General features: G+C 42.2%; 1 protein-coding gene across 5 annotated transcripts in view; it reads right to left on the minus strand.

Annotated features, from left to right (window-relative positions):
• FGD5 (FYVE, RhoGEF and PH domain containing 5) overlaps positions 1-27,704 on the minus strand; it is an 89,847-nt gene that overhangs the window by 47,491 nt on the left and 14,652 nt on the right. For all 5 annotated transcript variants that reach the window (XR_008205566.1, XM_052678340.1, XM_052678341.1 and 2 more), the window contains exon 3: positions 7,370-7,499. Coding sequence is in view for 4 of the 5 variants with exons in the window: in XM_052678340.1 (XP_052534300.1) it covers positions 7,370-7,499 (130 nt within the window). In the remaining variant the exon portion in view is untranslated. The remainder of the gene's footprint in view (positions 1-7,369; positions 7,500-27,704) is intronic.

Here is a 27,704-nt window from a genome sequence, read left to right on the forward strand (position 1 = left end):
AACTGTTTTTCACAGAATCATATCATAGAATCACCAAGGTTGGAAAAGACCTAAAAGATCACCCAGTCCAACCGTTCACCTTTTCCCAACAGCTCCCACTAAACCATGTCCCTCAACACAACATCCAGCCTTTCCTTGAACACCCCCAGGGTCGGTGACTCCACCACCTCCCTGGGCATCCATTCCAGTGCCTGACCACCCTTTCTGAAAAGTAACACTTCCTCATGTCCAGCCTGAATCTCCCCAGCCATAGCTTGCTGTTTTTGTGTGAAGTTATCCTTTGTTTCCCCCGCTACACCACCAAATAATGGTGACATGCACCCCTCCAGTCTGGCTAGATTTTGATATAATAAAGACCTAAATGACAAGCTGAAATGCTTTGTCTTTTCATTGACATTAAACGCAGCCATATCTGGTCTGAATTCACTTTCTTTTATGTCCTTTTACTCTGGTTACGTTATCCACCTCACTAGAGACTTGCCCATTTTGCCAGCAGGGCAGAATTCCTGTAACAGACTGCTGGTTTTAGGCTGAAACTAGAGAGTTTGAATTTCCCATAAAGTTAGCAGGCGGGCAGATCTGTATTCTGCATCAAAGAAATGTCTTTTATGTTCCATCTATGGCTTTATTTACTTGCCCTACAATTTGTGTTATTTCCCGAGTACCTGATAGACTGTAGCTTTTAGAGATACACGTAGATTCATCATGCTCTTTTCTTACAATTCTTCTGAAAATCCCTTCAGTTCCTCAGGTCAAATTCCCTGCTGTGTTTATAAACACATTTAGAAAAGCATTTTAATTGTTCCTTTGCCTATTGGCTTAATATAGGGCTTAGTTATATGTAAATTCTAACTATAATAGAGTTCTTAAAATAGCTGATGCTACTACAACATTCCTAGCATCCCATTTACCCAGTCAGTGCTTTCTTCTTCCAAGGGCACCCAGTCTAGGAATAATCAGACTCTTTTCACTGTGGTGTGTATGGAACTGCTGGGTCATGGCCTGAACCTCTGATTGATCACCTGCGGCGAGCACTGAGCCAGCCAGAGGAGCACAGGTGAAGGCAATTCAGCTGTGCTGCAGGAAGGGGGGAGCCTGGCTGCACCCCTCCCAGACCTGTTTAAGAGCTGGCTGCCAGTGGGGAAGGTTCTCTGCTGGAGATCAGCTCTGCTGGAGTTTTGTGAGTGAGCCCAGGATTGGGGTAAGCCTTCCATTTATTCTCTTTTGTTATCATAGTCTGTTTTGCCTAACTCTTGTTTATTTCATAATTACAACATCTTAATGTTCATTGATTATACAGTGGTGAAAGTTGTTGATCTCACTCTAAATGCTTTCCATTTGCTCTTGGGGCTATGTTTAATCCTGTTGCTTTGTTTGATCTATGCGCCTTTAGCACCCATGTGACGTACAGTCTGGGTCAAACAGTGTGATGGAAAAAGCTCTTGAGGTTCAGTCCAAGGCAACGTGTTCTAATGTTGTTACAGAACCATCCATATGGCTCTTCTGCAAGACTCTTGAGGATTTCATTCTTAAATTGCAGCTGTTTTTCTGTCTCTCCCATTTCCACATAACCCAAAACTTGTGCTTCATCTCCATGAGTTTTCTCAGAAAGCCTTCACACCACCACGAAGAGCATGCTGTGCAACTCCCTATGGAGCTATGTCCTGCAGGTGTTGTTTGTCCTTCCCCAGGCCTTGTTTTGCCTGATGGAGGTTAATGTGGTGGTAGAAACAGAGATACATTCATAAAATTATCCCAGTGAATCCCTTGAAATGCTGGGTGGTCCCACCATGAACGCAAAGACTTTCTGCCATGCTTGCAACTTTGATCTGTACTCCACATCAGACTTATTTTTTTCACTCTTCAAGGAATCCCACATAAAAATCGCTCTTCCTTTCCAGGCCCTTGTCTTTGGCCATCTGTGCAGGGAAAGTGTTATCTCTGGACTTCTTCTGTATCATGACAATTGGAGGTTGTAGGAACTTAGTGACAAACAAAGGGAAACAACCAGGGAGAATATTTAGCCTTAAAATGTAGCTAGAAGAAAGGAGCTACCTGAAGACTCTTGCTTGAAGGCAGTAACATCAGAGGAGGCACAGATGTGACCGGTGTTGCTGGCTCTTTACATTTGGCAGTAGAGTTAGCATTATCAGCAATAAAGCAAATATCCACAATATGTAAACAGACTGTTAGTGTATATCCCTGCCCCCTTCTCCCTCTCCTTCGCTGGTGGCAGGGTATAGGGAGCACCCATTGACAGTGTGGTTAAGCCCATTATCATTTTCAGTACCTGGGTTGCTAGGAGATGGTGACACCCATCCAGAAGTAGGGAAGCCTAACAGCACAGCAAGTACTGTCTATAAAATCAGGCAGCAGCAAGCTCTAAGTGGCGCTTAGACCAGAGCTTCTGGCAAAACCTGTGGTCCTTCCAGAGGCGAGGAATGCCTCCACCACTGTCTAATTCCTTTAAGAACTGAATGAGTGACACGTGTGCTTCTATGTAAAGTTTTAGTCCAGGTTCTGATTGCATCCTGCGCCGATAGACATTTATTTGTAGAGGTTTCATTCAGGTCTATCTGAAAAGTCTGTAACCATATTGTTGTTATCTTTTTCTTTTTTCCTTCTTCTTTTTTTTTTTTTTTTTTGCATGTGATAATATAACCACAATCCTGTGGGAGGCCCTCATTCTGCCAAGGATCTGTTAAGAATCTGCCTGTCCTCTGTGGTGTCCAGTGGCAGCAAGCAATGGTAGGCTAGCTGATGTACCAGCATATCCACGCATCTTCAGAAACTCAGGCCACAATTAGCAGTAGGTGAAACCCATCAGCAAATGTTGATTTTAGTCCATTTCAAATAATGAAGCTGAGTTTCTTAAAATCAAGATCATATTGTCTGTATTTTTGTCCATTTTTTTTAAAGTGGAATTTCTGAGGCTGCTAAAAAACAAAGCAACAACAAAAAATAGTTCCACCAAAGGGAGCTCAGTTTAAACTTATATCTAGTCAAATCAATTAAGCTCAGGGATTAGCAGTCGTGGAGTTCAGGCTGATTCCAGCTCAATGGTAACAGAAAAAATCTTTGGCCCTACAACCTGGTTTTTCAGCATTTGTCTACTGAGTGAAGGTTCAGAGGTGAGAGATACCAAGAAAGCCTGTATTTCATTTGATTCAAGTAGTTTGTTTCTAGCAAGAATACTTCATTTTTTTTCTTTGTGGGCAGCTTAAATGCCATCATATAACTTTGAGAGCCTAGTACAGAACAGCTGTGTGTCACTTTCTGATAAGCTGGAAGAGATGTAATTAGATGAGCATATACAAAAGCCAAATGAATGAAGAACGGCCTGGAAACTCTTAAAATAGCATAGCAGGAGGATAAAAAGGTGTCAGTCTCCATTAGTAACATCAGTGAATGGCATCACTTCTTATAACTTAACTATGTGGAACCATGAAGGTTAAGAAAACTTCGAGCATTCCCTGCGTGGGAGTTCTCTGGGTTGTTACTGCATGCCAGTGGACTGAAAAGAGGGAAATTAGGTTCCAACAGTCACCCCAAATTTCTCCACATTCACGTGAATCTAGTCCTCAGGTGAGCTGGGATTCCGAGAAACCCAGCTGTTGACACAATTCCTGGAAAAGTGTGTATAAAGCTCACTTCTGAAAATATTTTATTTTATTATAAAAATGAACCTTAGTTTAAAAAAAAAAAAAGAAAAAAGGGCTGCAAACTGGAAGCCTTTTGATTCTCCAGCAAGGAGAAAGAAAGTGAGAAAAAATGAAACATCCTGCTTGCATTTTCATAGAGGAATTCACTACTTTTGACAGGGAAAGGCAGAAAGTAGAATACAGCTTGAAACAAAAGAAAATTATGCTAATCTGAACCATCTCGGTTATTTCATGTCTTTATTTGAAGTTTCCTTGAGGAGGGCAGAACAAAAAATCAAGCCAGCAAACCCCAGAGGGTTATTTTTAATCTGTGCAAATGTGTTTTTTATGAATTCAAATTCAGCTCCCGGTAGACCAGCCCAAAACAGTTGTTTTAACAAGATTAGCTAATTTCCAAATCCGCGGTACTGTTTCTGGCATCCGCACCAACTGGTCTTGGCCAATTCTCCTGAGTAACAGCGCTTCTGAGCTCTTTCATGCTGTATTGCCTGTCCTCAGGACTTTGCTCCAGGAGATACAGAACTTCACTGGGGAGCTGAACAAGTTGTTTGCATGTGGTGACACACTTTGACGGGCAGCTAATGTTCCCTTGGCACCCAGAAGATTTGCATGAGAATACAACAAAACGAGGCAGGAGCAGCAGAGCGGGAAACACCATCCTCTGCCTGTCCTCTGTAGGGATACCAGCACTTCCTGAAACGAGACCAGTGGACAGATGGAATTTATCCCATTTGGTCTCAATCACAGTGAGCTAGAAGCCCTTGGTTTGGCTGTTGGGTTGTTTGGGTTTTTTTTCTGTTTTTGTTTTTTTCTGACAATCTGAAACAAAGCTATCTGGGGCCTTGAAAGGTTCTTGTACCACTATTATTCTGTGACTACACAGGAGAAAGAGAACAGTTAAATAGACTTGTATCCTTTATTTCAGGTTTCTGCACTGTTTTCCCTTTCTAAGTGACTCTTACCTGGCCATTGTTTATGGCTTCAATCTGCAGTAGCAGTTCCAGGGCTGTTAGATGGTGAAAAGAGTTCTGACCTTAGGTTCCCTCTGACTCCCTGGATCAGTTGTCTCCATTTAAGAGTCTGGGCTTTGGGGGCAGCTGGGACACACAGGGTTTGACAGCATGGTTCCCAAAACTCCTTTAGTGAGTCCAATGTGATGCCTGCAGTATGTTTGGCCCACAAGAACAGGCCCTTCAAGAACAAAGAAACTCAAAGTTCCCTCCATGCCACTTCTCTTTTCCTCATCCTGCATACAAGCACAGGCTCCCAAATTGGCATACTAAGTAAAAGGCTTAGCCTTTGATATTGCTTCTGCTTCAACCTTGTAAGACTCTGTAACTGCAGCCCAGTAGATTGCAGATGACTAATCCTCCTACGGCCAGAATTATACTAGGAAGTTCAGGTTGTGTCTACTTCTCTGGCCTCCTTCTTTGGCAGGCTAAATATATGTGTGAGGTAATTCATTAGCCAGCTTTGAAGTACATCTGTTTTAAGACAGTTCCTTAGGAGCTTGTGGAAGACGGATCTTCTGTGTGCTGTGATCCTTGCTCACAATTAGATAGGTAAACAACACTGATTAAACAATGAGACTTATGTGGATGTTCTCTATCAGCCATATGAAGACATTTGGTTTATGTTTGCCTTAAGAGCCAGAAGGATGCTTCCAGATAGACTCTGAAGTACATGCTTGTTCTATAAATGATGCGTTCTGCTGTGATGGCTAAATTGTGTGGCTACCACATCACAACAGAACAATAAAAAGGTGTGAGATGCAGTAAGGGAAAGAATTAGAAAACATTATTTCCTAGTGTCTTCAGTAAAAAAATACTGAATACTGAAAAATGACCCAAAAAATCTCTTCAGCAGCTTTGAATTTCAAGTGCTTGGTGACTGACTGTATGCACTTCTCATCTGGACACAAGTTCCTGTTTTCATTCAGTTCTGAACTGACATCGCAACAAGGGATGCTGAGAAACCTCATCAGCTTTGGTAACACACTAGTGTATGCTCTATAGATGCAAATGGCTTGTCAGCTAGCTAACAGAACTAGAAAGGAAAACACTTCTCATTTAACAGGAAATGTCACATCTTTAGAAGCTTTTCCCTTTCCAAAACCAAAGCCAAAAAATTTCATGCGTCTCAGAAAGATGCAGGTTGAAACTCCCATACATTCTCAGAGATTAGGTTGCTTATGATCATTTTATTTGTTTCAAGTTAGCAAACTGCTCAAACCATAGCTTGTTCCATGGTACCAGTGGCAGCTCAGTGCTCTGCATGGTGCATCTAAAAATGATACAGCATGCAGGGAAAACAGAGGAAATTATTTCAGAGATAAAAGCAACAACAGCAATCTCACTTGCGTTTCACTACCATTCTGCTTGCAGTTCCTCTGTTAGTCTCAAGAGCTGGTGCCCTGGTAACGACAGAATTCTGCTCCCTTCTCTTTAAACCTGCCCTCAGACAAGGCGTCTCCCTAGAATCAGTCTACATATCGCTTCACTCGTCCTTGACTGAACAGACCCTTACTCTGACGTTGACTTGGTTTTGGAGGTGCCATCTCTGCAGGCTCTTACACATGCCCATGACCAGACACAAACCGTCTATAGTCTGGAAGCTCTATAGCTATGGTGACACTGACAGAGCAGGCCAAAATGAGTGGCAGAGAGAAGTGCAGGAAATGAAGGTTTACCATATTCCTGTGCAACCTCAGTTCCTGGAATTGAATTGTCAGGCTACAGAAAAGCACACCTGTTTATTAATTAAATACCAAATGGACTGTACAGCAGGTGTTTGTACTTAAGAGAGACCTCATTGCAGCCTTTCAATACCTAAAGGGAGCCTACAGAGGGGAGGGGAGTCAACTCTTTGAAAGGGTTGATATGTGTAGGACAAGGGGAAATGGTTTGAAGTTGAGGGAGGGGAGATTTAGGTCGGACATCAGGGGGAAGTTCTTTACCCAGAGAGCAGTGAGGTGCTGGAACAGCTGCCCAGAGAGGCTGTGATGCCCCGTCCTTGGAGGTGTTCAAGGCCAGGCTGGATGGGGCCCTGGGCAGCCTGGTTTAGCATTAAATATGGAGGTTGGAGGCCCTGCATGTGGCAGGGGGTTGGAGATTCATGATCCTTGAGGTCCCTTCCAACCCTGTGATTCTGTGATTGATAGAGTTATATTAGGTTTCAAGGACTGAATAAAATGTTTGTGGAAACCAAAGATAAATTTGTGCCTAAAGTGACCTGATGCTATTTATTTAATAACTGAACTGTTAGCCAGCTTACTGGAGGTTAAAACATCTTGATATGGCCTTAAACTGTGGTCACATTTCCTCGATCTCCTCCATAATTTGTTCAAGAGCAGTCCTAGTAATCAGAAATCTGTCAAATAAACCCAATCATGAGTGTATTTTTCAATGATGAGAGAATTTTGCGATGACAGAGACTTGTTAAATCATTTGCTCCATCTCCCAGCTAATGTATAACTTGTCTCAATAATGCGTTCGTCATTGTTTTATTCTGTGTATTTATTCTGATATTTATGATCTTATAAATTCTCAGAACTGCAGTCAGATCTTTTTGCTGAGAGAGCTTTGTCCCAACCTTCACAACAGGCCCTTCTTACTGTCGATGTTGCCTCCACTGTCTATCTTAGTGCTGCAGTTCCTTGTCTCAGCTACGTGCTATAGAGGTAAATGTTTCTAGTGCGGCTCTTTTACCTTGCTGATGAGGCTGGGATCGCCTTGGCTGCTCTTCTCATCTTCTGAACTCTTCTGTTCCTCATCTGATGTGATGACCTCCACAGGTATCACAGAGACCGGGCATACCTTGTAAGGCTCAGTGTAGGCACTATAAAGAGAAAGGACAGACTAGCTCACCAACAGAATTCCGTTAGCTGCTATTGCTCAGACACAACAAATCCATGCGTTGCCCAGAACTAACCAGTCAGAGGACAGGGGATCCCTGCAGACCTTCCAGGCTTGGAAAGCAAGTTTTCTCAAGCTTTGCTTTTTGCTTCCTAGATCAACAACCATTTAGGCAAATAGACAGATGTACAAATTCAGTTACCTTCCCACTGCTATGTTTACAAGTTTCCCTAGAGGATGACTGCCTCAGCTTAGTTTGGAACAAAAATTTGACTGGGTTCATACTTAATTGGTACATACATAACTGGTTTGTTCTTCCCTAGACAACTCAAAATGGATGGAATAAAATCACACTACCGTTTTAGTGCTTATTAGAAATGGAATTTAAATATTGTAGCAATGTAATTATTGATTTTCTGAGAAAGAGGATCAAAAAGATAAGAAATTTGTAAGAAATTTAGTGTATTTAAAATGGCATTACAGCATGAGATATTCAGATCTCACGATCCTTGAGTTGTTTTCAGGGAATCTGAATTCAGCTCCAGAAGCCCAGAGAAAGTGATGTGATAAAAGTATAGAATCTGGTGTATCACAGGCCAGGGATTTCCCAGCTTTCAAAGTGCAAAGAGTGGCCTGTGTTTCCCATGCAGGTTTGGCTGTCCGCTTTTCCTTCATGTGCAGAGGCAAGCACCTTATGCAAGCTGCCAGCAGCTGCACTGTTCCTCACCACTGTCTGCTTTTGTTTATTATTCGTGTCTGCAGTTTTTCAGCGTGGGTGGCAACACAGCACTTCCGAAGCACTGCCTCGCTGCAATAACAAAGGGGCCACTGTGGATCAGCGCCACCTCTCATTTCGCCACTTCTATTGACGCTCAGTGCTTTATTTTTGAATCTGGAGGACACTTGCATGCTCCCAGGCTCTAACAAACATGTGACTCTAAAGCCAACCTGCCCCGCTGACCAGCAGTGAGAAATTAAAGCCTCACCATGCTGTCACGGGTTGCTCATTTCAATAGCAGTATGTTTGGCAGAAACTGAAGACAGGTGAGTTGTTACAGAAGATGAATTCAGATAAAATTGTTTTGCTTTAAGGAGCAGTTCTTTGCTGGATCTCCTAATTCCAGCCGATCCCTGCATTCAGCTCTATCCTCAGGCTCAGTACAGCATTTGAAATATTCTGATTATCATCTTGTAACCTTTTCCCTCACTAAAAAGTGGATATTATTAACCTTAAATAGGACATGCAGGGGGCAAGATAGAAAAAAGGCATTACCACTGATTCACTGGGCTTTGCTTCAAGCCATCTCAAACTCTTCAGTTCTGCTTTTATCTTTAATTCATGTAAACTTCTCAATTGTTGTTTTGACCTCTTTGCTTTGTCCTTACGCTTTATCTAACCCAGTCCATCCTCCATACCTCAATGCTAGTGGAATTTTTCTTCTTAAAAGAAGTTACTGTAGCTGCCTGCCAAGGGAAATCCCTTTGCAACGTGCAGTCTCTCATATTGTTCATGCCAAGAGCTGAAGAATAAAAGATGTTAGTAAAGCAACTAAAAGTGAGCAATACTTGTAGTTTGAAATCCAATGTATGACTTAATAAATGCATGATCTGCCTTTGACAGAGGTGAGAACAGCTGCTTCTCAGGACACATTTTCGCACGCAAAATTATGGTACAGGGTGCCAGCTGTGCTAAGTGGTGACAGATCTCATTACTGCCTGGGTGTTTTGTTTAATATCAGCGCACAGGTAGTTTACTCCCTAACATGAGTCATCAGCAAACAGCATGCTACTCCTGTTTTGCAGTTTCTTCTCCAACTCCAGATGAACACACAGCTTCTACTGCTTTTGTACGCTGGTCTGTTTATTCTGTTGTCCGCAGGCACGTTCTGCATTAGGTGCCCCAGAGCCCATAGGAGAAGTCACAAGTAACTAAAGAACTGATCTGTGCTACGGATCCTACAGAAACCATTGCAGGCGAAGTGGATGCTGAGTTTCTTCATAGTTGTTTGTGCTTCCGCCAGATCTTATTCCACTAAATTCTGGAACCTGACCATGAGAAAAAAAAAAAAGTTCTGACCTGCCCCAACGGCCTCTTGAATGGTACTTTTTCTCATTAGCTATGTCGAGGGTTGACAAAATTAACTTCATCTTGTGTCAGGATGAAGAAGTAAATAAAGCTGCCTATAAAGTAGCGTGCAGCCTTGGTAGGCCTCCTTAGTGCATGACACCATAAATCAAAGAAAATACTGTACACTAGAATGCAGCGTACTCAAAGGCAAATATTCCTGAGGACTTTTGCTGTTCCCACTATTTTTCACGTTATGGCTGCTGAGACACACTTTCCTATTTAATCCACCAAGAATACATGTGAACTATCTTCACTACTAAGCAAAAACACACTACTATTTCAATTACTTGTTGCTGATATGATTTCTTCTTTTGCAACAGTTTGCCTACTATAAGGCTCATGTCACAGAGGCTCTTCTTTGTCCTCTCCAAGCAATGACCTGAATGTCAGTTCTGTAGACTGGGTGGGCTCTGATGACAAACTCAGCTGTCCAAGGGACATCACGTGCTTACAGTGATGGCATCCTCTGACACCATTTGGACAATTTGGCTGCTGATCTCTGCTCATCAAGGCTACCTGGCAAAGCTGAAAAGATAATCTTTTTCACTTCTTTCTTCTTTCCCACAACTCCCCCCAAAAATGAAAAAATAAAAAAAAATTATGTAACAGTGACTGAGCATCCGTGCTTTATCTGGACTGCTGTGGCCATTTCTGCTTATAAATGTCTGCAAATTAAAAAACAAATTTTGCAGAAGATTCTCAAATTCCAACTTGTTACGCTGGAATCAGTTTCAAATTTGCCCACTTAATGTATTTGTGATTTTTTATTTCAGAACCTCTGTGACATGAAATCTGAAAATGTGATGCTTCCTCAAAGGGATGGATAATGATAATAACTACTAATCGTTTAAGCAATAATGAAGTCCCTTTTTCATGATTCCCTGATGTATTTTTGAAATGAAGAATGATTTGGACTTTCCTCCTGAAGAGGGATAGAGGGAGAGGTGTGAATGAACTGATTTTGGAGTTTTGTAGATATTCTGGCCACATAAAACAGTACAGTTACAAACTGTACTAACATCCCTTTTGCAACCATTCATATTTAACGCTGGTCATCTTTTACAGACAACAGGTCCGAGCTCTTCTACAAATGATAAATAATTTCTCTTAGTCCATGGGTTCTGTGACGACAAATTGCTTATACCTGCTGGTCAGAGCTGTCTCTTTGGATCCTGCTGTTCATCTCATCCCACCTGTGAATAACAGGCACATTGCACTGTCTTCTTACATCCACACTGTTGACAGCTTTTTTTAAGTTGAAATGTCTGCTGATGAAAAACGATCTTAAAGCATTCAGGAAAACCATTCATGCTTGCTGAAAAAATCAAACTGGGAAAAACTGTTTTGTTTTTTTTAATGCTTTTGAACCAAAAGCCAGATTTGGGAGTGCAACCCTTTTGTGGCTGTAATTTTGCAGCACCCTAATGCAAAACAGCTTCTGCTTATTAATGGAAAATATTTGATAAGCTGCCAATTTTTTATTTAATTTTTTACACTATTCCTGTTTCTAAAATTGTACTTCCACAAGTACAGAGGAATGTAAGTACAAAATAGCACAACACTTTTGTTTTCCTTAATTTGCAGATGGGATTTTAATTACTCAACATTTTGCTCATTAAAAATTCTTCAGAGAATGAGCTAGCAGCAGCAAGAGGATATGGTGCAGAATGGCTCTGAGCTCTGAAGCTAACTCAGCACAAATGAAAGCAAGAGCAAGGCAGACACAGGAAAAGCTCAGTAGGCTTATTAGCACGTCAGCCAGCCTCTATCCTTACTCGCTCAGCCTTTCTGCAATTTGTAATTGTTTGTACCAGCAGACATGGTATTAAGTTTTTCTCTCTCAGAAGACAAATGACTGCATTATGTTGCTGTAAGAACACATAATTTAGGAAGAATGCCTCAGTATATTGCTCTGGTGATCATTATGAATGGTGCTATTAAAAGCTTATACAGTAGCAAAACTTGCAATATTGCTTGCAAACTTGCAAAATTTTTGAATGGGCTTCATTTATAGGATGCATGTAATCCAGCACTTCTGTTTAAAAACAGATCTCTAAATATTACGGATTTCCTCTGCCCTTTGATGAGCAACGGTGTGTTTGTGCCGCCCTCCCCGTCTTGCCTTTCTCCAGGCAATCCAGCAGCACTCAGGTCTTCATTCTGAGACTTCTCTGTATTCTCATAAAGCTCCTGTGGATTACACATTTCTTAACAGCCTGAGGCTTTGTGGGACAGTCAACTTTAAATTGACTGAATCAGTGCATGAGAAGGCAGTGCAACAAAAATCATTTTATTCAGCCCCAGTTGCACTATTACTAGCAGAGCTGCTGACACAGAATAGGGAGAAGCTGTATAGATGCACTCTGCTACTTTTGTACCTTCCCCTGTGAACAGGTCTTGGTCCATCTGGAAAATGATTTTCTGGAGTCTACAGACTTTGGCTATCCTGCTCCAAATGTAATGCTGACATCCGACACCAAAGGAAAAGGATGTGTGGACTGAGCAGACTTTAGAATTAAGCCATCAGGGAAGGGGAATCTGAACTGATGGCTATCACAGCACAATCTCTTTGTTGATCATGCTAAGTACTGTCTGTGGTCACTCCATGGCACAGGTTGGAACAGGTCTGAGCACAGACTGTGCGTGCACAGGAACTGAGGGAGCAAGAGGAGACTCGCAACAGGTGTGAGAGCTCGTTGGAAATGATTCACAGGCTGGCATATACTGTATGTTTTCACCTTGACTGTGCAGCTCTTGGAGAAGCACTTGCCATTCTTCTATTCTCTACACCTATCTTTCAAACAAATTTGCAGATTCTACTCCATTCCTTAGCAATGAGCAAACCAGTTCTTTTGGGGTTTTAGAAGTTATTCAGTCAGGATTAGCCAGATTTAAAAACTTAACTGGCGGATTAAACAGTGGCCAAAAAACACCAAACAATCCGCCATGATCACTGTACTAAAGGCCAGTAGTTCAAGCATTTTTTTTGGCATAACAATGCCAATGCCCTGGGCTGTATGCTCACCTTTGCACCACACACACGAGTGATGCCTTGATTCCTCTAGAATCACCAGAAAAAAATACCAGAAGCCCAGTTGGTGGAAACTTAAGATTAAAGCCCATCACTTACTCTAGGTGTTGTAAGTCTTCTGCACCAGTAAGGATCAGGTTGTCCTCAAGTTGCCTGCAGTTTCTTTCAATGTATCTGTACATCAAGAGATACATCCTAAAGAAAGGTTCATAAGTGCCACCTGCCTTTTGCTTTATGCTCCCTGCCTCACTAGTAATCATGAGTGGAAAACTGGTGTGCTCCCAACTGTAAGGTATGTTTGTGAATGTATTCCTGGGCCTCTCTGTTACACTTTATGATAGTTTCTGAGTATGCATCCCTTCCCACAAGTGTCTCTTTAACCATCTGCAAAGCATCTAGTTAGACTCTTAGATGTGCTGGCAATGTCCCTTCAAATTCCAGTGTAGTGTCATCTTTTCTGTTGGGACATATTTACAAAATATTTCTGCCTTGTAACTAAACTAGCTCCAACAGCGTAAGTGTGCTATAAATTTGTTGGCCAGGCTACAGCAATTCTGCATCTCCCTGAAACAGTGAAAACTTTGGTGTATGGTTCAGGTTTTGCAGTTTTAGCCCCACAGCAATCCCTCCAGTGTGTGACCTATGAGCAGGAGGGAGACTCCTGTGACTGGAAAAAAGGACATAGCAAGTGTGATGTGGCCATTGAGTAAATCCAGATTCCTCCATCATACCTCCTTCATTCTCTTGCCTCCCTTAAAAATTCCACTTCAGCAATATAAAATGCACTTCCTAGGGAAACTGGAGACTGGATGTCTTTTCATGAAAAAGCTCTCCCTCAGGAATCCCAGACCCTGGAGGTTACTGAGAGGGTCTGGGGAATGGAAGACTTCCCTTTAGTCAGGGCAGAGGTGGTCCGAGAGTGCCGAGAGTAACACTGATATTCATAAATATGTGGGACCCAATGGGATGCATCCACGGGTGCCAAGGGAGCTGGCAGAGGTGATTGCTGAGCCTCTGTCATCTTTGAGAGGTCTTGGAGAATGGGGGAGATGCCTGAAGACTGAAGGATAGCCAGTGTCACTCCAGTCTTCAGAAAGGGCAAGAAGGACGATCCAGGTGATTACAGGCCAGTCAGCCTCACCTCTGTCCCTGGAAAGGTGATGGAACAGCTGTGCTGGATGCCATCTCCAGACAACTGGAAGAAGAGGAGGTGATCAGGGTTAACCAGGCGGAGGTCATGCTTCACCAACCTGGTAGCCGTCTACGATGTTGTCACTGGCTGGGTGGATGGGGGGAGAGCAGTGAATGTAGTCTTGATGCTGAATGTAGTTTTGATACTGTCTCCCACAACATCCTTATAACAAAGCTGAGGAAGTGTGGGATAGATGAGTGGACAGTGAGGTGGGTTGAGAACTGGCTGACTGGCAGAGCACAGAGGGTCCTCTTTGGCGGTGCAGAGTCTGGTTGGAGGCCTGTAACCAGCGGTGTCCCCCAGGGGTCGGTGCTGGGTCCGGTCTTGTTCAACATCTTCATCAGTGACCTTGATGAGGGGATGGTGGCCACCCTCAGCAAGTTTGCTGATGATACAAAGTTGGGAGGATTGGCTGACATGCCTGAAGGCTGTGCTGCCATTAGGTGAGACCTGGGTGGGCTGAAAAGCTGGACAGTAAGAAACCAGATGAGGTTTAACAAAAGCAAGTGTAGAGTCTTGCACCTAGGGAGGAATAATTGCATGCAGTGGTACAGGTTGGGGGATGAGCTGCTGGAGGGGAGCTCTGCAGAGAGGGACCTGGGTGTCCTGGTGGATGACAGGTTGGCCATGAGCCAGCAGTGTGCCCTTGTGGCCAAAAAGGCCAATGGCATCCTGGGGTGCATTAAAAAGAGCGTGGCCAGCAGGTCGAGGGAGGTGATCCTCCCCCTCTGCTCTGCCCTCGTGAGGCCTCATCTGGAGCACTGTGTCCAGTTCTGGGCTCCCCAATACAAAAAAGACAGGGATCTCTTGGGAAGAGTCCAGCGGAGGGCCACAAAGATGGTGAGGGGCCTGGAGGATCTCTGCTATGAGGAAAGGCTGAGTGAACTGGGTCTGTTCAGTCTTGAGAAAAGAAGACTGAGAGGGGACCTGATCCAGGTCTATCAGTATCTACGGTGTGGGGGGCAGAATGGCGAGGCCAGACTGTTTTTAGTGGTGAGTGGAGACAGGACAAGGGGAAACGGCTGGAAACTGCAGCATAGGAAGTTCTGCACCAATGTGTGCAAGAACTTCTTTACAGTGAGGGTGACGGAGCACTGGAACAGGCTGCCCAGGGAGGTGGTGGAGTCTCCTTCTCTGGAGATGTTCAAGACCTGCCTGGATGCCGACCTGTGCGACCTGCTGTAGGGAACCTGCTTTGGCAGGGGTTGGACTCGATGATCTCTGGAGGTCCCTTCCAACCCCTGCAATTCTGTGATTCTGTGATAATCACAAGAGTGTAACACCATCACCTGTCAATCTGAGTTAGACTCCTCAGAGTAAATCAGTTCCTTTTTGAAGTAGGTTTCAAAGTACATTAAGACTCTAAAGCATGGTAAGAACAAATGCAGCACTTAAGGAACGTCTGTTTTTTTCATATTTGAACTAAGCCCCTTACTTACTCCATAAGGTATACACAATGAGAAGGATGATCCTAGTAACTAATACTCAGAGGTCAGCCAAAGGATATCTTGCCTAATGACTTCCAGAAATAAAGTCCAGGGTTTGCTCAGGTTTTAACCATTGTGGCAGCATTCAGTTAATTCAGCTCTTTTCTACATACAGTATCTCTGGCTTTATTTCAAGTTACATATCTAGCAGTTATTAGTTCAAACTGTCTTTCTCCAGCAGTTACATCCTCATTGCATAAAATTTAAATGATATAAACTCAATGCACTGGTGGTAATTAGAAGAAGCAGTGGGGTGCTCAATGGCTCTGTTTTATTAAAAATGATGATTTATTCTCTTAGTTTTGCCTCATTTATAAGTAATTTTTGAAGTATCTACTGCAAAAAGAAGGCTCATTATTACTACAAGAAAATCAAAGTCAGAATGTATTTAAAGAGAATAAAAGGAAATGCCTATTAGTGCAGCATGTGTTTAGCCAGTCAGTTCCTGTTATGTCAGACCATCAAGACAAATATTGCAGCTGAAGTCTGAAAAGAGCAGGAAAAAAACAATGTCTGCTAATAGCAAGCGTAGCCTGACAAGGCAAGGTAACAGACTCTAAGTCTGTTCTCTAAGGCATAAGCTGTTTGGTAGCCAACATCAGAAAGGAGTTGCTCCTCCTGCCATTAGCTTGTCTATTTGAAGTTTACTCTTTCTTGTGTCAGTGTGGAAGAGGAGAAGTGGATTTTCGGTTAGCTGCCTAAGGCCTTTGCTTTGCTCTGAGGAACCTCAGGGACAAAAATCTCCCACCTTCAACAAATGCTTCTGGAAACACCAGTGGACCTGGTGCAGGTGTAGACCGCGAAGAGAGGGCAGGCAACAGAGGAGCACGCGTGTTTAGGCTTCATCTCAGGAAATGGCTGTCTTGGACAATACAAGTAGAAGAGAAAGCCTGGCAGTGAAGTTTCACTAGCCATAGCACAGTGATGGGATGGATGGGCACATTAGGCTGCTTTTGCCTGGAGTCACATACACAAAACTGCGTGGCAAGTCTCATGCTTGTGGCTGAGCCATAGGTATGCCAGAGTGCACAGCTGTCTGACAGCACTGTTCACCTCCCTGATCCTGGGGCTTTAAACTGCTAAGAAAAAAAAAGCAAACAGTAGGAGCTGGACATGCCTGAAAGCAAAACAGAGCTTCCTTGGGCCTCAGATGAGTGGCACACCTCTGTGCTCTCTCAGCCATACCAGAGGCTGTAAGCTGCTGCGGCTTTAGCTTGAGCTCAACCTGGTCCTCCAGCCCTTGTCTTGCATTTCCTGTAAACACAGAACGCTTCCTCCCCAGAGATGACCTGGCAATGACCTAGTGATGGCTGACGCTCAGCTGCACCGCGCCCAATTCCCCACCATGCCAAAAGATACAATGGGGCGGCTGATAATACATAATAGGTTATTAAAAGCAGCTCTGCCCTTTATAGACTTCTCTGAACACATTATTTATATTGCATGTTAGCCATCATAGAGTTCTTACTTTCATTAAATCGTTAGTTTCACAGGCACAGAACTTTTCTCTCCTACAGCACCAGCAGAGGTTTTCCTTAAGGTATCAGTGCAGCTCTTGGTGTGCTTTCCTTTTTCTTGTTTCCCTTGCTCTGTTGTTCCCCAGCACCCTTGTTGTTCACCATCTCTGGTCACCTTTTGCTAGGCTGAATCGTTGCAATGCTTCAAAACCTGAGCTGAGAGGAGTGAAGCCCTGAGTGCTTGGCAGTGATACTGGTCTCTTTTTTTGCTGTGAAGTTCTTCTTCCTTCCCAGACAGTGCAGGCCATATGTCTGCATGATGTTGAAACATTCCCCTCTGCACATCTATCTATGGACAGAAGAAAACAAGGAAAATGTCCACTAATTATCAAGACAGGTTTCAAGGGTTCTAATTAATGAGCACCTTCCAGTCACAGCAAAAGTAGCTCAGACAATGAAACTGCTGAGCACTATTCTCCTGTACTACCTTCGTGACAGTTTGATCTTGGATTTTGTGATGTAAAACTGGGAGAGTTTAGTGGAATCACTTTATATTTGTGATCCTTGAGAAGAATGACACCCTCTGATTTCACTTTGATCCCTCATTTCTCTCACAAGCCATTGGCACAGTAGGCCAACCATGTAGAACTGAATTGGTAAGGAGAAGATACTCTGTAAAAAGTGACCTTCAAATAGGGGGTCACCTCAGAGTGTGAGATGTACACCTCTCAGGAGAGACCACTAGCTGGAAGGTGAGACTGAAACCCCTGCTGTACTACAAATTCTTTTGTATCTTCTGTGCCATTAGCACGCTATGACAAAGCTTCTTCTCAATGTTTTGGCCGTCATCAGTATAAAGTGATTAACCCCAGAGCAAGTCATGTTTAAAATACAGGTAAGACTGAAGAGTTTGGACACTGCTGATCCTTACCAGCACTTAAATGAGAACTGCTCTGGTTACTTTTCTCAAGGCACAGATTCTGTTCCTGCTGTTGACTGCAAACCAAGAGGGATTGTTACGCTATTGTAGTCCTGTCCTTATGTCAGAGAGGGACAAATACACCCAGGATCATGTGTTTTCAGCACAGGGTGATGATTACATTCCTGCAGCCAAGGATAGACACAGATACCTATGTGGATCCATTTAACAGTTTGTTTGCTAGTGTTGCTGCTTTTGTGAGTGAGGGAGGCTTCTTGAATTCCAGACCCTCAATAGCTGTTAGGCAGGCAGTTGGCTTGATATCTGCACAAAGAAAGACACATGCTGAAGAATAGCAACAATTTAGGCAGTGCTACTTGCCCCAAAAAATTGCAATTTACAAAAAAAGTGCAGATAAACACTTCAGAAAATTTTACATAAATCATTTTGTGAGAGTTTTTCAAATAGTGCTGAGCAGTCAAAGACATATTTGTAGCACACAGTGGGCTTTCCTGGAGATGCTCAGTGTTTGTGAACTGTCAGGTGTGATATAAAGTTATGCTGTCTTATAAGAACAATATAGAGCTTTAATGTTTTAAATAGGTAAGAATCTGAGGGCACATCCGTTTGGTGGGTGCACAGAGTGGCTACTGACTACGTAAAGAGTATCTCTGCAAGTCCTGTTCGTTTCTTGGCATCTTTAGGTTTGTACAACACAGCAGCTGCTCTGTTACACACACACTCCTGAAACTCAGAATACTGCTTGGACTACACTATTGATCCTGGAATGTAAGCTGGACAGAAATATGAGTAGAGGTCAATTATGCAGATGTGATCATTACAGCAGGGAATGATCCAACTCATCATAATCCTTCCAGAAAATTCAGCCTGGCATAACTATTAAGTGATAATAAAATTGAAAATTCAAAGGCGGATGCCAGGTTGGGAACAGCATTGGTGGAATGCAAACACAGCTGAAACTGAATCAAACATCATTTGCTGCCACCAGAATTTTTAATGATTTTCTTATTAATAGAAATCTGAATTCTTGGCACCCAGTTCCAAGAGACAGCAAAACTGGCTGAAGACAGAGGACTTGGTTTTGTGGTTCATGTTCTTTGATTTTTTAAACTGTAGTTATGTCAAGAGAAAACTTAAAATTAGTACTCCTAAAACCAGTAATAACAGAGAAAACAATACCTCCAGCAAATGTAATGACAGTTTTCAGTTTTCCTTTTCTCTCAAAAGAACAGATTTTATTCCCAAATGAAGAAAAGAAGCTGTGACATGCCACTAATTCTTCATAATGCCTGAATCTGATATCAGAGTTACAAAATACATGAATTTCTTGAAAGTTCTGCCTTGCTTAGACACGAAACTGCAAGCACCTGATGTGATGAGGGCAAATAAGAGAATTACCTCTAAGCACTATTCAAGCATTACTCATTTTAATTTCATTAGAAATTAAAGAAGTAGAAGTTGGTATTGTGTGGTATAGAAAACAGTAGGAAACCTGTGATTTGTAATTGTCATTTCCAAAGCAGAGCAGAAATTTGTAACGTGCAGTTTCAAGGTATTCCTTCCAAAGCAGTAACAGCATCACTTCAGATGTAAGAGTGCCTACGTGTGCAATGTGAGTGCCTTTAGTAGCAGCTGGCAAGTGACTTTCACTGTTCTAATATTTCTCAGCAAATAGGCCAGTGTGGAATATGAAGCACAGCCTTCTGCCCTTGGGGGCAGGAAGAAACAGCCAGCCATAAATGCTGTCAGCTCAGGAACTTGTGTAATAGTGTGGCCAGAAGCCATTGCCCAGCTATGACAACTTGAAGCAGGAATATAAAAGACAAAAGCTGGCGCTCATCAAGGGATTTTCTGCGGCTTAACCTTGATTGTATCTCAGTAATAAAGTGTTCCATTACAGAATTTAGGATTTGCTCCGTATTTATTGTTTCAGTTTCCAGGGGAAAAGCTCTTTCTCTTTTTATGTGAGTAGTGCAGGTGTCTGACAGTATATGTTTAATATGGAGAGTAAGGCTGTGCCTCCATTACCATTTTTCCAGTAAAATTAGTGTGTATGGCCTAGGTCAAGAATCTAAACCTAGCCTAGCACCAGGAAAGCAAATAAGTTTTGCTAGTTTAGCTATACGAATCGTGTCAGAAAAGTTCCTGGACCAGTGTTTAGGAGAAGGACATGGAAGAGGTGAGAGAGGAGCTACGTAGTATTAAAACAAATCAGCTTAAAATGTGTTAGCACCCATTTTGCGTTTCAGTGTGGACTGCACAGGGCCATGTGGCGATGGGCTGTACACATGCATCATCTGACTTATCTCTGTGGTGCATCCTGCAACTATTCTGTGCTCCTCTTACGCTGTGAGAATTTCCCAACTTTTCATCATGGTTCCATACTCTGAAGTCCCTGTCCCACCCACAGATTTCATGGTTCAAGTGATGCCATGTGTATCCACACAAAAAGTTCATTTGATACCTTGTAAAACAGCACTGTGCTCTGGTACTGCTTTTCTTTATGTGTTGATGCTTTTTGGTGTGACTTGTCCTCCCGTTCACCTGGCTTTTCATCTGAGACTTCATTTTACACAAACTCTGAAAATCAAAGGCTCCAAACTGCTTAACAGCGTAAACTGGTGGTGAAAAAGGTATTTTATCTGTTATGTGTAGAATGGTGAACTGTGATTATTCCGGTATCTGAGATATTAGTCGAGTTTGTGGAGGACGTTCTGGAACTTCTAGAACAAGGAAAATTACTTTTGAGGTTCAGAAAACTGAAGATACAGCATTTTAGATGTTTAAGAATGATAATGAATGCATAACTGTGTGCATTTCTTGTTATGTTGAGACCAAGACCTGTGGGTTGTGAGAAACTCAGTCCTGACTTCCAGTGATCTGGGATAAAAACCCAACCTAGGCAAAATATGGACTGGGTTTTCTATATACTGGCTACAGTACATAAACTGTATTTTTTAATTTCTTAAGCTTCTGTCAGAACAGAGTTGTTCACATAAAGCACTTCAGTGAATTTTTCCCTTCTGGAATACATGCCAGCTTGCTATGTTTTCAAGTGCTAGTCTGAATTGTCAGGGCAGACAACTGTTAAATAGCTGCAGATCCTCAGAGGCAGAAGCCAACTGAACATAACAATGTACCTGAAATGAACATCTGGCACAGTTTTGTTTTTTTTATCCAGATTCCATTTATGTAGGCACTTTTCTGACTACAGCACATCTACCAATGATTTTCTGACTTCTGGATCCAGTTAGCATAAGATGCCGTATTTCTTGAAAAGAAAATGTCTGGTGACAATACACATATCACAGATTGGAGACTAGTGGTATGTTCCTGATTATTCTGTCTTTGTTTATTTTAGGCAGCATAACCCAGTCATTAAAAGGTGGAACCAGAGTCTTTTTGTTCTAAAGCTGGAGAGTTTTTGATAGCAGATCTCTCAAAAGCTGAGCTGAAAACTGCTGAGCTGCTGTAAGCATCAGACAACAAGCAGACAAGCAGTGTGAGGAAAGCTCCTTAATGCCCAGTCTCTGCAGTTTTAATGCTCCTGAGCTCCTGCAAACCATGAATATCCATAAATATCTCCTTATCAGAAAGGCAGGCATGTTTGGTTGTCTTTCCTGTCAGTTTTCAGAGAGACTGGAGATGGGAGGAACTGATAGCACTAAAAAAACTCTTCATGCTTGTCCTTCCAGAAGGGATTCCCTTTGGACCTGAAAGCACATATTCGACTCAAGACACAAGCTACTCTTAACAGGAAAACAAACAGCTCATGGAATTCTAAACTAATCAAGATCTTACATCTGGCATTTCTTTCCTGAGATTTGGGATGAACATCGAATGAATAAAACCTTCTTATGTTTCAGAGATAAACCCAGTCATTAGCACGTAATATTTCCAGGGGAGAAACAGTTTAACTAATATGCAAGAATGAATGAAAGTGCTCAGTAGTTCTACTCGGCTTCCTAAGACATCAGTTTCAGTTCCCGGATTAAAATGAGAGCTGGCTGCAGTTTTGCTTGCCTACAGCTTTTTTTTTTTTTTAAACTCTGCAAATTAAACAATCAGAAAAAAAGAAAAACTATTGAGAACTACAGGATACTGAAGCAGTGATTTTTTTCTTAGAGCTACTATCGAATGTCAAAATAAATTGACATTAAAATACACATTTTCATTTTTGTTGTTTCACTGTGTGTCACTCTCACTGTGGCTCTTTTCCCTGAGCGTGCTCACTGTGATGTGTTTTAATGTCACTGCCATTGTCTGGATTTTTTTAAGCCTGAATATAGAAAGGCAGAATGTTTAAAGGATAGATTCTGAGATGCTCAGTTCAAGCTCTTAGACTCCTTATCTGTTACGCTGTACTGTGTGCAGTCCACTGTGTCTGAAGGCATGTTATCCTAAGGAGGAGAGCTCTCTGAGCTCTTCTAGCCAGAATAAGACCATAATCCGTAACCTGAAACATAAGAGGGTCTACAAGCCTCAATAAGAAACTTTGATCAGAGGCACTGGAATAAGTACATCTGCCTAAACGCCCAAAAGAAGATGCAATGGCTTAATATCTAAGGTTTTTAATCCAATTTACTAAATAAACTCAAGACACAAGGGCAAACTGCTAACAGACTCAAGAGGAGGGGGCAGGAGGGCAGAAATGCATGCACAAAACAAGCACTGACAATAAGAGACCCGACCATTTCAAAAAAGGCTGTGTTTTGTCAATCATCAGTCTTGTCACCTTGTCTTCAGTACATGCTTTTTCTGTTTTGTGCTAGGAGTTCTTATATGACTTCTTTGATTTGTGAACATCCCATACAAATGTGCTGTATGCAGCAGGTTCAGTCTCCCTCTCATGGAACACCACTGGAAATAAATTTCTGTCTATGTAACTAAACCAAAGAAGATAAAAAGTTATTCCCAGGCTTATATTCCTTCAAGACATGAAGAAGCCCACGGGCGTACATATTCCTTCTCTGCGCTGGAATTTGATCAAAAAACTAGCCAGGAAAATGAAATCAAGTTGCTAATAATATCATCACGTCCTCAGGCTTGGGACGCTTTCCTGAGAGGTATATGGGGCTGTGATTCCTCATGAACAAAGCTGACACTGTATCCAGATGCTGTGACTGAGCAGAGGCAGCCCTCTGAGGCTGTGCTGTGACAGATCCTGGGTGCAGGATGGTGAGATGCAGTGCAGAGTTGTGTTGGGGAAGCATGCTGGTTTCCTGTAATCCAACACCTGCATCCCCAACATAAACCAAGACATACAGGTCTGTGGATAAGAGGAAAGAGGAGAGGGGCCACGCTGCCACTGTAACCTGGACATCTAAAGCTGGACACGTATTAAAACTTCTCCTTCTTCACTAACAATATAACATTACCAGTACTGTCTGGAGACACTTTTCAAAGGTGCCTGTGTGAAAACCTCTGCCACCAAAGAAAGCTCTGCCATCTGTTCTTACTGCCCTTGAAAGACAGTTCTCCACCCCTCCAATACCTGACAGTGCCCGGTGCCATGTGCCCAGGTGGAGCACCAAGCTGTTACCTCCTGCGGACTGTTCACTGTCTCTGAGCAGATGGAAATCCTGCATTAACTGCTATCACCTTCTAATTCCCTGTAGTAATTCAGACAATTCTAAGGTAAACAGAAATAAATACATGACTCATGTCAGAGCTAGCTGTGGCTATTGTCAAGAATTTCAATAGACTGTGCACAGCCAGAAGTCAGGGTATGGCACTGGGAGTCCTTGTCCTGCAGTCAATTTAAAAAACTTTCAGGTGTATGCTGCAAAGTGTGACAGTGGGTGAAAGTTGCTGAGATTTTATTTTCCATCATATTCATCAGATCACAAGTGAAGGTGTCTCTCCTTTAGGCTCAGTGTCTGTTCCTTCTTCTCTGTGTTTGAACAACAGCAATTCTGCCATTATGGGACTCACTCCTATCTCCAGACTTCCATGCTTAAGGAATGTCTGTGGGGCCTTTGCAACCTTGCAGGTTTTTTACATGTTCTGCATTAGCTTCCCTGGCTGTATTTTTAAGAATGTGGGCTCTGGCACATCTTGAAATTCATAGTAATACAAGATCCGGAGTGCAGCACAAGTTCCATTCTGAAATAGAGAAAAACTGTATATAGGTTTCTGTACATATGTGTTTTTGAAGATAATTTGTGTTTCTCTTAAAAAACCTATCACAGTGCTTATGAACACTGTATTTCTCCTTTGCTTAATAAAAGTCAGGAGAATTCAATGCAAGCTAGCTTAGTGCAGGCATAGAGCAGGAGTTTATGGAGTAACAAACTTGGAACTGAGTAGATTAAGCAGCTAGGATTTGTTTTTCAGGGAAAGCAAAAAAGAAGAAAAGAGGGAACATCTATCCCAATAAGTTGAATCTATTGTTCAGAGCCTAACTCTGGTCTCAAGTTTCAGATGCCTTAAGACCTTCATTGTCTTCAGGTCTAGTCTAGAGTTAACTTGTTTCCACTCTAAATGTGGAGTAAAATATGTAAAAAAGTCCTTTCTTGGCCACTGCTGTTTTGCGTGGATTATTTATACTAAATCTTCCATTACATAATGATCTCTACACATTCACCTTATCCTTCATATGTATTTAGATACCATACTGTACTTCTCTGACAGTTGATGGTTTTGTCTTATGTAAATGTATGTGCTTCTCATTAGAAGAAGAGAGAGCCAAAGATAAAACATTCTGGTTTTGTTGGTTAGAAACATGTGCTGTGTTGCAAAAAATTCACTCTAATGGTTTTAATTTCATCTTAATCATAAAAGCATATGACATTTTGAGTAGCATTGGTATTTAGACCACTTTTAGGAAGAGAAGTCATCTCTCCTATAAGGAAAGGTTGGGGGAACTGGGCTTGTTTGGCCTGAAGAAGAGAAGGCTGCAGGGAGACCTCATTGTGGCCTTCCAGTACTTGAAGGGAGTGCATAAACAGGAGGGGGAATGGCTGTTTACAAGGGTGGATGGTGATAGGACAAAGGGGAATGGTTTTAAACTCAGGGGAGGTTGAGGTTGGCTATTAGGAGGCAGTTTTTCCCACAGAGGGTGGTGAGGCACTGGCACAGGCTGTCCAAGGAGGCTGTGGATGCCCCATCCCTGCAGGCATTCAAGGCCAGGCTGGATGTGGCTCTGGGCAGCCTGGGCTGCTGGTTGGTGACCTGCACACAGCAGGGGGGTGGAACTGGATGAGCATTGTGCTCCTTTGCAACCCAGGCCATTCTGTGATTCTATGCAGACCACCCTGAGCACAGTTTTGGAGCTAATCAGTGACTGATGACATGCAGAGATCAGAGAGGATATAATCCCTTAAGAGGCATAATTTGTTAGAACATAGATTGATGAATCCAGTGGTGAGGTAGAGGGCACAACTGAATAACCACTGGAGAGGGAAACGATTGTTCACCCACTGAATTTTTCTACTTCTAGTGCAGGAAGATTTGCACTCCTTATAGCCCATCAGCCATAGGCAATATTCTATTGCTGCATAATGGTAATCTGATTCTGGTATACATTTTAAAATCAGTCTTCAATAACACAGTCATGCCTAGGCCTGGCCCAAGCAGAGGCTGACTAAGGCTACATAGAAAAGAGCATTGCTTACGAAGCACATAATGCTGCTGGCCCATGAAACATCATCTCTAACACCAGTGTATTTCAAGTGCTGTTTTAGCAGTTTCTAAGCACCTGTGTATTCCTGCTACAAACTGTCCATGTTAAAGGAAATGTCTCATTTACAGGATACACATAAACCACAGAGTCTTCCTTGCTTTCTCCTAAAGACAACTTTTTCCTTTAGGAATGAAGTTCATCTTCAGAGGAACAGGACACAGAGGAAGTGACTGTCTTTGCACTACAGCTGTGAGCATCAGTAGGTGCCTCCTGAAGAGTAATAGAAAGTCGGAGCCTTGGCAGTAGCTTACAGGCACGAGTCTGCAATTCTAGAGAGTTATTCGGAATTACCACCAGCCTTAGTGTAATAACAGAGCACTGGGATCTCAGCATCACAGTGGGCTTAGCTGAGGAATTGCAGGTATCCACCTTGTATTCCTCTATTCTCCCTTTTTTCCTCTCTGGATTTTGAACATCTTAGCACAGAGGAAGACTGAGACTTACCAAACTAGGTAATTCTAAGTATGGACTCTGTTCCTGATGATATCTAAACCTTGATAAAGGACTCTTAAAAGCAACGAATGTGGCACTGTGGAAGACTATGAAATGAGTGTCAGAGGTTTCTCTTTTCCAACCCCCTGATTTTAACACAGTCATAAACATGGCTGATGTTCTGAATATCCAGAATTATGTTACCAAAGCTATTCTTTAAGAAATGTCCCAGAATACTTTAATCCTGATGGACTTTCATCTGATGACAGCCTAGCCAGTTACATTATGGGACTGCTTTGATTTAGAGCTGCTGCTTGAGAATCAAGGCAGTCCAGTAAGTTAGAGTGTGTTGTCCAAGAGATGGGGGGAGTTATGTTCTCCTTTCAGTCTAAAGGATTGGTTTGTGTTACTTTGCACTTTGTAGTGGCTAGAAGTGTAGCAGGCTAGAAAATGACTTCTTGAAAGCAAATGCAAGCAATCTGATTCATTTTAAGTGGACTGAGGAAAGATGAGAGGCATTTTGTCAAATTCTACTTACGTCCCATTGTATCTACGTTGTACAGAAATCTATATTGTCATATACTTTAATCACTTTAATTATTAATACCAGATTGCTAAATTCTGGGGATACATGATAACTTCTCTCTGGGGAGCAGAATTCCCAATTGTATTCCTGCAGTGGTAATTGTATGTTAAGATCTATTTTGCACAGTGTCATTATTGGACTTTTTCAATAAATTTGATTGGTTCCAGTTAGATCAGTGATTTAAATCTATTATACGCTGTCTTTCCTTTTAAGCAAAAAAAAAAATTAAGCAGTCAGTCTTATCTGTCATTTTCTGTAAATCTCCCATCCCCTTTTCCCCAGCCAAGTGCTCTAGTGGATGTTCTTGGATTGTTATAATCTTTTATAGTATTCTCACATTCTGTTCTCTAAGACATAATAAGAGATTTGTTCCAGGCCATTCATCAAAAGTGTAGCAACTCCATCAGTTACCAGCGATAAACATCAGTATTCTGCAACTGAATGTACCAAGCAGATGATCGTAGGCTCAAGTCTCATGGATTACAAGAGTTTAGTCCAACACACTTGTACTCTCACATGGCTGAAATAATCCTCAGGATATGAGGAGGCTGGAGCTCAAAGTTGTTGTTATCGCTGTGTGGCTGTGGTAGCGCTGTGTTTGAAATCATATTAGAATGAATCAACTGAGAGATATTTTAGAGAGGACTGCTTTAACAAGAAATAAAACATACATGCCCATTCGTCATGTATGAATGTGTAAATGCATTCACGTACAGGTACTTCTATGATTTATTTTGCTCTTAGAAGAGCAGACCATACACTGTATTTTCAAGTATATTATACCACTGCATGTGGGATAAGCATTTGCTTTTCAACAAATGTTTTCAGGCGTGTTTTTGTTCAAAACATCCTGACAAATACAGCAAACAGTAGTGTTTCATCAGCAATATATATATATTGCTGTCTGCCTGCTGCTCCTCCCTTCACTCCTGTTATCTTGATGAAGTTGTTGTTCAGAAGAACCTAGCCTTCATTTCTTCCATGACAGAAAAAACTGCTCGCACAACAAGCAGCAGCCTGAAAAACTATGGTTCACGCCTTGACCTTGAGACTTCCTGAGCCGGTTTGGATTGGCTCTCCCCTTGAAACAACAGGCTTCCACAGGAAGTTCATAAATGGACCCAAGTCACAGCAATTTACGTAGTTTTAATATTTTTAACTTGGTTCTACAAGATCTACCCAAAATGGGCGGTGTTTCATGGACACAAAGAACTGGCCAATTTTTCCAAGACAAAACATCAGTGAGCTGGG

This window comes from Tympanuchus pallidicinctus, unplaced genomic scaffold (assembly GCF_026119805.1).
Source record: "Tympanuchus pallidicinctus isolate F22 unplaced genomic scaffold, pur_lepc_1.0 scaffold17, whole genome shotgun sequence".
In the NCBI taxonomy this organism is placed as follows: domain Eukaryota; kingdom Metazoa; phylum Chordata; class Aves; order Galliformes; family Phasianidae; genus Tympanuchus; species Tympanuchus pallidicinctus.